At 46.6% G+C, this 12,150-nt stretch overlaps 1 protein-coding gene across 1 annotated transcript in view; it reads right to left on the reverse strand.

Moving 5' to 3' along the window:
* Positions 1-12,150, reverse strand: part of LOC126092731 (uncharacterized) — a 117,949-nt gene that overhangs the window by 68,803 nt on the left and 36,996 nt on the right. The window contains exons 2-3 of the mRNA XM_049908456.1: positions 8,264-8,364; positions 608-885 (exon numbers count right to left, since the gene is read on the reverse strand). Of these exons, the coding sequence (XP_049764413.1) occupies positions 608-885; positions 8,264-8,364 (379 nt within the window). The remainder of the gene's footprint in view (positions 1-607; positions 886-8,263; positions 8,365-12,150) is intronic.

Consider the following 12,150-nt stretch of genomic DNA (forward strand, 5'->3'; position numbering starts at 1 on the left):
GACGGGACGGACACGTGCCAGTGCGGACAGACCCAAACAATGGACCACCTCCTGGAATGCAGCAACATGGGGGAAGTGTGCAGGAAAGAAGATCTGGCAAACGCTACGGCAGTGGCAGTTAAATGCGCTGGATTTTGGCGGGACGTGATACGATATATATACTATATTTGTCTTTATATTGTAATGTGACTCCCCATTTTGGGTTTGTTTTATTTATACATATGTGTATTGTATTTGTATTTGTGTGTATATGTAATATTTTGGTTGTCTGTGGCTTGGACACGATTAAATAAATAAATAACCTACTGAAGAGTAGTGAAACCAGTGAGATTGAAATGGGTGGGACACATGGGACAGGGAAATGGCGCGGGGGAGGTTTGAAGAGTTTAGAGTCGACCGAGAACCAAATGGACAGATAAGGTCACGGAGGAGACGGCTGGGCTGTAGTGGATGGAAGGTTTGAGTGTTGGATCGTGATAACTGGCGGAGAATTACTGTAGAGCCGGAGTAAAAGAAGGAGTAGAGGAAGACTGAGGGGTTCAGGCTGCCAGTTTTGCCCCGACCTATTTGCGAGTGGGACAGACAGGCGACGCGCCGGCTCGGCTACCTTGCCACTGAGGGCGCGCAGCCTGGCGGAGCGGTGCGACTGCTGCAGGGCGGCCGCCGCCTCGGCGGAGCTGCCCGAGGAGTGCGGCGGCTCCAGGATCTGCGACTGCGCCGCCTCCGCCTCGTCCAGGCTGCGGCAGTCCAGCGACGCGTCCAGCTCCAGCTCCAGCTGCGTGGCGGCGGACGGCGGCCGCGGGCTGACGGCGGCGCTCGGCGGCGGCTCCACCGGCGGCAGGAACGACAGCTCGGCCGGCGGCGTCATCACAGAGGCTGGCGGCGCTGAACGGTGGGCAACACAGAGAGCAAGTGTCAGCGTAGGTGCAGCGTGAGCAGCTGGCTGAGTAAACACCAGCGTCATAAACTCTAGCACCAAACAAACTGGTACAGGCATGCGTATTAACACACAGAGAAATGTAAACAGGAAGAACGCGGTGCTGCAGTTGGCAACACCTATAAAGGGTGGCCCATTGATAGTGACCGGGCCAAATATCTCACGAAATAAGCATCAAACGAAAAAACTACAAAGAACGAAACTCGTCTAGCTTGAAGGGGGAAACCAGATGGCGCTATGGTTGGCCCGCTAGATGGCGTTGCCATAGGTCAAACGGATGGCAACTGCGTTTTTTTTAAAAATAGGAACCCCCATTATTATTAGATATTCGTGTAGTACGTAAAGAAATATGAATGTTTTAGTTGGACCACTTTATTCGCTTTGTGATAGATGGCGCTGTAATACCCACAAACGTATAAGTACGTGGTATCACGTACCGTTCCGCCAGTGCGGACGGTATTTGCTTAGTGATACATTTACCCGTGTTAAAATGGACCGTTTACCAATTGCGAAAAAGGTCGATATCGTGTTGATGTATGGGTATTGTGATCAAAATGCCCAACGGGCGTGTGTTATGAATGCTACGCGGTATACTGGACGACGTCATCCAACTGTCAAAACCGTTCGCCGGATAGTTACGTTATTTAACGAAACAGGAAGTGTTCAGCCACATGTGATAAGTCAACCACGACCTGCAACAAATGATGATGCCCAAGTAGGTGTTTTAGCTGCTGTCGCGGCTAATCCGCACATCAGTAACAGACAAATTGCGCGAGAATCGGGAATCTCAAAAACGTCGGTGTTGAGAATGCTACATCAACATCGATTGCACCCGTACCGTATTTCTATGCACCAGGAATTGCATGGCGACGACTTTGAACGTCGTGCACAGTTCTGCCACTGGGCACAAGAGAAATTACGAGATGATGACAGATTTTTGCACGCGTTCTATTTAGCGACGAAGTGTCATTCACCAACAGCGGTAACGTAAACCGGCATAATATGCACTATTGGGCAACGGAAAATCCACGATGGCTGCGACAAGTGGAACATCAGCGACCTTGGCGGGTTAATGTATTGTGCGGCATTATGGGAGGAAGGATAATTGGCCCCCATTTTATCGATGGCAATCTAAATGGTGCAGTGTATGCTGATTTCCTACGTAATGTTATACCGATGTTACTACAAGATGTTTCGCTGCATGACAGAATGGCGATGTACTTCCCACATGATGGATGTCCGGCACATAGCTCGTGTGCGGTTGAAGCGGTATTGAATAGCATATTTCATGACAGGTGGATTGGTCGTCGAAGCACCATACCATGGCCCGCACGTTCACCGGATCTGATGTCCCCGGATTTCTTTCTGTGGGGAAAGTTGAAGGATATTTGCTATCGTGATCCACCGACAACGCCTGACAACATATGTCAGCGCATTGTCAATGCATGTGCGAACATTACGGGAGGCGAACTGCTCGCTATTGAGAGGAATGTCGTTACACGTATTGCCAAATGCATTTAGGTTGACGCACATAATTTTGAGCAGTTATTGAATTAATGTGGTATTTACAGGTAACCACGCTGTAACAGCATGCGTTCTCAGAAATTATAAGTTCACAAAGGCACATGTATCATATTGGAACAACCGAAATAAAATGTTCAAATGTACCTACTTCCTGTATTTTAATTTAAAAAACCTACCTGTTACCAACTGTTCGTCTAAAATTGTGAGCCATATGTTTGTGACTATTACAGCGCCGTCTATCACAAAGCGAAAAATGTGGTCCAACTAAAACATTCATATTTCTTTACGTACTATACGAATATGTAATAAAAAATGGGGGTTCCTATTTAAAAAAAAACGCAGTTGATATCCGTTTGACCTCTGGCAGTGCCATCTAGCGGGCCAACCATAGCGCCGTCTGGTTTCCACCTTCAAGCTAGACGAGTTTTGTTCTTTGTAGTTTTTCCGTTTGACGCTTATTTCGTGAGATATTTGACCCGGTCACGATCAATGGACCACCCTATATAAGACAACAAGTGTCTCGCGCAGTTGTTAGATCGGTTACTCCTGCTATGATGGCACGTTATCAAGCTTTAAGTCAGTTTGAACGTGGTTTTATAGTCGGCGCACGAGCGATGCGACACAGCATCTCCGAGGTAGCGACGACGTGGGGATCTTTCCGTACGACCATTTCACGAGTGTACCGTGCATATCGAGAATCCGATAAAACATCAAATTTCCGACATCGTTGCGGACGGAGAAAGGCCACGCGAGAACGGTCAACGGGACAGAAGTGCAACCCTTCCGCAAATTGCAGCAAATTTCAATTCTGGGCCATCAACAAGTGTCAGCGTGCGAATCATTCAACGGAACATCAATGATATGCGCTTTCGTAGTCGAAGGCCCACTTGTGTACCCTCGATGACTGCACGGCACAAAGCACGCCTGGGCCCGTCAACACCGACATTAGGCTGTTGATGACTGGAAACATGTTGCTTGGTCGGACAAGTCTCGTTTCAGATTGTATCGAGGGGATGGACGTGTACGGGTATGGAGACAACCTCATGAATGTATGGACTCTGCATGTCAGCAGGGGCTGTTCAAGCTGGTGGGGGCTCTGTAATGGTGTGGGGCGTGTGCAGTTGGAATGATATGGGACCCCTGATACGTTTAATACGATTTTGACAGTGACACGTACGTAAGCATCGTCTCTGATCACCTGCATCCATTCATGTCCATTGGGAATTCCGACGGAGTTGGGCAATTCCAGCAGGACAATGCGACATCCCACACGTCTAGAATTGCTACAGAGTGGCTCCAGGAACACTCTTCTGAATTTAAACACTTCCGCTGGCCAGCAGACTTCCCTGACATGAGCATTCTTGAGCAAATCTGGATGCCTTGCAACTTGCTGTCAATACAGGTAAAATGGTTCAAATGGCTCTGAGCACTATGGGACTTAACATCTGAGGTCATCAGTCCCCTAGAACTTAGAACTACTTAAACCTAACTAACCTAAGGACATCACACACATTCATGCCCGAGGCATGGTTCGTACCTGCGACCATAGAGGTCGCGCGGTTCCAGCCTGAAGCGCCTAGAACCTTCTCGGCCAATCCGGCGGGCAACTTGCTGTCCAGAAGAGATCTCCACTCCATCGTACTCTTACGGATTTATGGACAGCCCTGTGGGATCATGTTGTCAGTTCCCTGCAGCACTGTTTCAGACATTATTCGAGTCCATACCACGTCATGTTGCGGCACTTCTGTGTGCTCGCGGTGGTCATACAAGTTATTAGTCAGTTGTACCAGTTTCTTTGGCCCTTCAGTGTATAACGCAAGCACGTTTGAGAAGTAGCTCCCACAAGCGAGTGGAAATACACCGCCGGAAAAAAATGCAACACCCTGAAACGACTGTATTGACTGGCACCAGGGTGTGATAACTGCATATTCGAGAATCGTGATGTTAGTCATTCATTTGTCACAGTCAGCGGCGATCAGATGGCTCTCAGTAGGCCTGTCCGTGCGCCCTGTGTTTTGAATCTGCAGGCAGTAATTGTGCTGAGTTTAAAGGTCAAGAATGTTTGCAACATTCATTCTAGGTCCAGCCACACCCCACCGACGAGTACTTATTCCAGTAGAACAGCTTCAGCATTTGAACGAGGCCGTATTGTGCGCCTGTGGGAAGCTGGATGGAGGAATCGACGGATTACTGCACTGTGTATGGGATGTACCGGTGGCGTGTCGTTGTATTGAACTGTAATCCGTGGAACATTTCCGACACATGTAGAGCAGGTTCTGGACGTACCCGCAGTGCAGACGCAGGTCAAGATCGACGCCCTGTGCGACAGTGGTGGTCGCTCGAGCAGCACACACATTCGAAATCCGGACAAATGTTGCACCTCCTGTGTCATCAGGGGCCATAGAGAACCGTCTGCTTGCTGCAGGGTTAAGATCATGTGTGTCTGTGGCCAGGATACCACGACACCGTCGACCGTGGCCACTCTCGTGTCGTGAAGGAGTTGACTGGGGAGTGTATTGTCTTCAGTAATGGGTTTGAGTTCTGTCTGTATGCGAATGAAGGACATACATGTGTATCGCGCAGAGCTGCCTGTTCCGGAGGTCATTCGCCCATGACACGCAGGTCCCATCCCAACAGGCTTCACGTTATGTGGGGCCGTCAGTTACAACTGGTGTTCACACTCAATGTTTTTGCAGGGTAAAGTGATGAGTGACCATTACAATGCATTGGCAATGGCTGCTGCCACTTCTTCGACAGGAAAATGATGTGCTTTTTCAGCAGGACAATGCACGTCATCATACGTCTGCTGGGGCGCATCGTACTTCCCTGGCCAGAAAGACCACCAGATCTCTCGTGAAGTAAACAGGTGTGGGACATGATGAAGCGGGAACTTACCCCATTCTCTAGTGTCTGCAAGAACCATTGCTGAACTGCAACAATCGGTGATTGGGACAATCTATCGCAGGATGCCATTCTCCACCTTTATGATCGTTTGCATGCGAGAATACACGCCTGTGTTTCCGCCAGAAGGTGGGGCGGTGTGTACACTGTGTACGTAAAGTTCTTATCAGACACTCATATAATGAAGAATTACCTGTCGCCTCACTTGACGATACGATGACCTTGACCTTGAGCGTGCTACATTTGTTTCTCTGCTGGTGTTGTTTCTTACATCTTGCTGCACGTACTTGCCGAAATTGCCACATGCTGAAAGTTTTTCTCAAACTCGCACAAGCCTTGTAAATTCCGTACTCGTACGAATACGTCAGCGTCGAGAAGGGGAAAGGCGCAAACACTCATAGACCGTAAAAATGTAGCATGGGTATCCATAAAAAAATACATAATTCGCCACTGTCAGCCACAGAAGTGCGAAATGAATTTACCAGTTATCTTGTTCCACCACAAGGGGAAGTAGAATGGCTGTATAGACGCCTCTGAAATTTAGCTGATTATTTAATGTTAGCGCAAGCATAAATGCGTTGCATTTATAATAAAAATAGTAAATACTGTTCGCAAAAATCGAAGAGTAATTAGAAGGCGATCTGTTGCTGATATAGCGTGCCGCATTTTTGTATCCTCTTTTCGAATATTTGGCTGTACAGTAATATGGTGTGTTCGAAACTTGCATACGACATTCTCAGAAACTTTTGAACCTGAACGATGTCCTCTGATTTTAGTTCGTTCAGTTGTGATTCTTGATAACATAAATACGTACTCCTTTGTATCCATTTCTTCCCACGAACATTTCTTTTTTCCTTGAGATTTCGTTTTTCACGATTTTTCCTTAATAGTGAGAACGCAAGACCGTGGCGACTCTTCTTCCACTAGCCTTTATTATGACGTGACTCTAGCGGAAACACTTCAGCAGATTCTTGCAGCAGGTTCGTGAAAGAAATCTGTGAAAGTGGCTTGCAGAAGTAAAGTAGCGCCAAGTTTATGTTCTAATTTAACGACTCAGCAAGGGCTAGCAGAAGTTACTTGCGGAAGTTATTTACGAGTGGTCAAGCGCCTTAAAGACGGGAGTGCTGTGTTGAACGTACCGATACCAGACGCCGTTCTCGGATCGTTACATAATGGTATTATGGCGTGTGTCGTTACACGCACGCTAGCAGAGATAGAGCTCAACAGTCTAAGGCTACCATATCGACCAGGGTGCGCTAAGTTCTTTGGGAGACGGACATTCGTTGGCCACTGCCGTGTCGACAACGCGACTTTTTCGATCCGAACTTACACGCATTTTCAAGTAGACAGTAGACACAGAGTGGGTAGGAGGCGAGAGTAAGTATGGGGGCGTGGCGCGAGGGGAGGTGGGTGGAATTTCGAGTGAATCAAAGTTACAGTAAATATTGGGATTATTGAGAATGAAATAAATGTCGACGGAAGATAAGGAGCGCAAGTACGATAAAGACAAACGGTCGGGTCGCGGCACTATCAAACCAATTAGGCAGCCACTGCCGGCTCCACATCCTTGTCGCTACCTTCCTTATCGATAAGTCACTTTTATTCATAAACAACTCTCCACATACAATGCCTGACAAAAAAGTCAAGCACCAGAAAACGTAACTTCGTACACGTACACGCCGTCGGTGGGAATGTAAATGATTAGAGCTGTAGTCCTCTGTGACAGGTAGAACGGCCACAGAGTTCATTAGTGTTGTTCGTGTTTAGTACTGTTACCAGGCCTCTTAGGGTATATGAGGCGCCTGAAAAGAATCACATGTTCAGCGAGCATCGTGAAATACACGGAGATGCCGCGTACTCGTATGAGGCGATGTTATCAGCGCCTGACAGAATTTGAAAAGGTCCTCTTCGTGGGTCTCCATTTAGCCAGCTGGTCGAAATGTGCAATGTCCAAATTTGTGGGACATTCGAATATCAGAGTGGCCTGTCGCTGTCCTGCACCATAGCATAGGGGTGACTCGTCGTGAATGTTCCCGTCGATCATATCTGACCACCACAGGTCAGATCTTATCGATGGCGTCATGATTCTCCTACCTCTGTATTTTGGGATAAGTGTAATTGCGATGGAGATGACGTCCTGTGTAAGAAAAGGAAAGCTGGAATGGGAAAAAAGGAAAAAAAAGGAGAAGGATAGAAGAGATAGCAGAAAAAAAGAAAAGGAGACAGGGAAGAAGCTAAAAAGGAAAAGGAGAAACACTGAAAAGAACAGGAAATAAAGTGCAGGAGCTGGAAATGGGGAAAGAACAGGAAACAGGGGGAGGACAGGAAAAGGGCAAGAACAGGAAAAATGGTAAAAAGGAAGAATACATAAAATGAGCAAATAGGAGAAATGGATAAAGGGTAAGAATAGGAGGAAGGGGAAATAGCAGGAGAAAGGGGATTGAAAGTGTGATTTGGAAAGAGAATGAAAGAGTGAGAGGATTTGGAAGTAAAGGGGAAAGAAAAGTGGAAGAGGGAAAAGTGGAAGAAAGAACAGGGACAGATGAAATAATAGGAGAAGGCGAGAAAGATGACGAACCAAAGAAAAGAGAAAAAGATGAAGAAGTAAAAGTGGAAACTGGAAAGAAGAGGAAAGCCTAGGATTTCTTCTGTGACGAAAAATGGGGAGAGTTGGGTTGATTTGATAAAAAAAGTGTTTGTGAGTTGCACTGTGAGAGGATAGGAAGTTCAAGTAGGTGTAAGGTTGGGCGATATTTTGGTACAAAACACAAAAATTAAGATGAGTGAATATCGTAGAAGAGTACTAGTTTATTACGGGGGAACTTCAGAGGCCAGTAAAGAAGCTTTTTTGTGTGAATAAGCAGAAGTGCCTATGTTGTGTTGAAAGTGACTGCTACTTACCAGTGAGCAGTATGGATGTGTCCTGGCGGACGTTGCCAGCTCTAGCCAGCACCGGTTTCTGCGGTATGGCGAACTCCTCGACTGTTGTGCTGCGTGAATCCCTGAAAATGCAAAAAAATGTTGCCGTATTAACCAACAGAGCGTGTAGTGCTGTGCCAACGTCTGTAGTTATATGGAAGTTCAGAGTTTTCCATTACAATTGCAGAAATACTGTTGCCATCTGTGGTGTCACTGTCTCCATCACTACAACACTAATGTTAGTTAAAAATGCTACAACAAACTGAAAAAAAATGTGACAAGTGAATGTAATACAACATATAAGGTTCATGACAGTGCCTTAATTATTCGGATTTCATATGTTGTACGTGCACCTTGTGCTGCAATCATTAATGCCATTAAAAGGCGTTGCATAAAAACAAAGAGGATCTAGACATGTTTGTTTGGAATAGCCCTGCACGCAAGACGACAAAGCATCAACTGTGGTGGATCGCGGCCAACCAAGCAGTTTCCAGACATTTTCGATGAGTACCAGTTTGTAGCCGGTATAAACATACCGGGAGGTCTCGTCCGAAATGTGGAAGAGGCTCTGCGAACGGCTATGGAACCCATCGTCGTGTACAGCAGGCCGCAAATTGTATCGTAGCTCGTATCGGCACGAATGCCACCTCCCTGTTGTGTTCTGAGAGCTCCCTCGTTCTCCTCTGATTATTGACTGAACTGATATTTAAATCAGCTTGCTTCACTCGTGGCATGGAAGCACGTTCCACAATTTGCAGTTATCTTACACAGACCCTGTAGCAGACCTTTGGTTTGGAATCGAGAGGAAGACCTAAACCGGAGCCTCAGAATATCATGTGACGATCTCGGATGCAAATTTCTTCACCACCACTGTCAGGTAGCAGAGTACGTGAGACGTGTTTTTTTTTTTATTTTTTTAAATTTGAGAAATTCCTCTGTAGACTCGATGGTGAATCTGAGAAAGGAGTAGATGAGCCACGGTAATCACATATGACAACATTCATCCTTAAAAAAAAAAGAGAAACTATTAATATGGTATCAGTTAACTGCACGAGAGTGCACGGTAAGGTCCCAAAATGACTAACCTATTAAAAGTAATAATGCCCACGTAGTACTTGGAACGGAAAGCTGGCTGAAACGGGAACTGAATTACCAACCAAATCTTGATTAAAAAAAAAAAAAAAAAATAGCGAAGGGTACCAAGTGAGAATTCAGAGAGAGTATCTTCTGGGAAGAGTAGGGGGCATATTATGTTCTCCTGAGGACATCTTGAGAAATAAACACGATGGAAAAACCAGAGAAATTAGAGCCCATTCAAAGGGTTGCCGACTCGCTTCTTCCTCGTGCGCCATTCGCAACCGGACCGGGAAAAGATGCAACCAAAATTATGAAAGACATTCTTATACCAATTAAAGCTCATATGACGTGGAACATTATTTTTCTGAGACTGGTTTCGACGTGGCCTCATCATCTGGCAGATTTCAGTGTATGAAAGTGTCCGTGGTAAGGACGTTAAAATATAGCAGACGTATCTTCTGCCTGACCCTGTAAGATGGTTTGCCGTTTATAGAGTAAATGAAGTAATTCACCCATAAAAAAGGTGCTTCAGTGGCTTTTAAATGGTTTTTGCTGTGTAAGGTTCTAAATTCCTTCTCATATAATGAGGATACATTCAAGTTGCTCAGTGGTATTGGGCAGGTGTCGATGGTACGCCATTTTCTTGTCCACGCGAACTGTAGCAACTTTATTAGCTGTCGTGTCGAGTATACACTTTGCTGCTTCTGCGGCAGACGCTGTGCACAACGTTATCTTCAGAGGGCGCCTCACAGCTTGCGGTATCAAAGTATAGCATAATAATCAGGCGCCTCCTAGATGGCGCTCATACCAGAAACTACTTTATGCTTCATATTCATATTGGCAACTCATCCGCTGGCGACTCATCCGCCATTAGTTACGCCTGACAGCTCACAGCGATGGAAACCCGGAACTGTTTGATGCAGCCGCCAGATACAATGAAGCGCCAAAGAAGCTAGTATAGACATGCATACTCAAATACAGGTATATGTAAACAGGGCAGAAAACGGCGCTGCGGTCCGCAACGCCTCGATAACACAAGTGTCTGGCGCAGTTGCTAGATCGGTTACTGCTATTACAATGGCAGGTTATCAAGATTTAATTGAGTCTGAACATGACGTTATAGTCGGCGCACGAGCGGTGGAACACAGCCTCTCCGAGGTAGCGACGAAGTGGAGATATTCCCTCACGATCATTTCACGAGTGTACCATGAGTGTAAGAAATCCGGTAAATCATCAAACCTCCGACATCGATGCGGCCGGAAAAAAGATCATGCAAGAACGGGACCAACGACGACTGAAGAAATCGATCGACGAGACAGAAGTGCGACCCTTCCGCAAATTGCTGCAGATTTCAATCCTGGGCCATCAACAAGTGTCAGCGTGCGAACCATTCAACGAAACATCATCGATAAGAGCTTTCAGAGCCGAATGTCCACTCGTGTACCCTCGATGACTGCACGACACAAAGCTTTACGCCTCGTCTGGGCCCGCCAACACCGACATTGGACTGTTGATGACTGGCAACAAGTAGCCTGGTCGGACGAGTCTGGTTTCCAATTGTATCGAACGGGTGGACGTGTGCGAATATGGAGACAACCTCATGAATCCACGGACCCTGCATGTCAGCAGAGGACTGTTCAAGCTGGTGGAGGCTCTATAATGGTGTGGGGCGTTTGCTGTTGGAACGATATGGGAACCCTGATACGTCTAATACGATTCTGACAGGTGACACGTACGTAAGCATCGTCTCTGATCACCTGTATCCATTCATGTCCATTGTGAATTCCGACAGGAGTTGGGCAGTTTCAACAGGACAATGCGGCATCCCACTCTTCCAGAATTGCTACAGAGTGGCTTCAGGAAAACTCATCTGAGTTTAAACACTTCCGCCGGCCAGCAAACTCCCCAGAAATGAACATTGTTGAGCAAATCTGGGATGCCTTGCAACTTGCTGTTCAGAAGAGATCTCCACCCCCTCGTACTCTTACGAATTTATTGACAGCCTAACAGGATTCATGGTGTCAGTTCCCTGCAGCACTACTTCAGACATTGGTCGATTCAATGCCACGACGTGTTGCGGTACTTCTGCATGCTCGTGTGGGCCCTACACGATATTAGGCAGGTGTACCAGTTCTTTGGTTGTTCAGTGTACAAACGATGGTTTTACCAGGACGACAGTGACCTCCGTGCAAGAAGTGCGAGGTGTCAGACGGCTAGCGACCGAGAGGACAGACTTATTATTCAGCCGGACAGGATCGTACCTCCACGTCACGTACACTGGTGTCCATAATTAAAACAACAAACCGACATTTTGCAAGGCTACATTTATTTTGCTACAAAACAGTATAACCAGGTGATAGTAAAGTAGTACATAAAGAATACTGGACGTAAACAACTGCAACATGTGTAACGCTAGGCAAAAATGTTCTTCATTTTTTCCATTTTAACGGATTTTCATACACATGCTGACAGCTGGTTAATGCGCTCATTATGGGGTGCGCCACCCCTGGCAGAAATACAGGCCTGGCAAACGACGGGGTATGCTGTGAATTATGTCATCAATCTCATGTTGAGTCAATAACGCCTGTTCTTTCCGCAGCACTGCTCGCAAACCTTGGAGAGTGGTTGGTGGAGGCTGACGTGATGCAACCCGTGTCCCTAGTTCATCCCGGACGTGCTCTATGGGACTCAAATCGAGAGAGCGAGCAGGTCGCACCGTACGTGCAATATCTTCCGTTTCCAGGAAAACATCAACCACGCTGAGGTCGAGCATTATCGTCCATGAATACGAA

This window comes from Schistocerca cancellata, chromosome 7 (genome assembly GCF_023864275.1).
Source record: "Schistocerca cancellata isolate TAMUIC-IGC-003103 chromosome 7, iqSchCanc2.1, whole genome shotgun sequence".
NCBI lineage: Eukaryota > Metazoa > Arthropoda > Insecta > Orthoptera > Acrididae > Schistocerca > Schistocerca cancellata.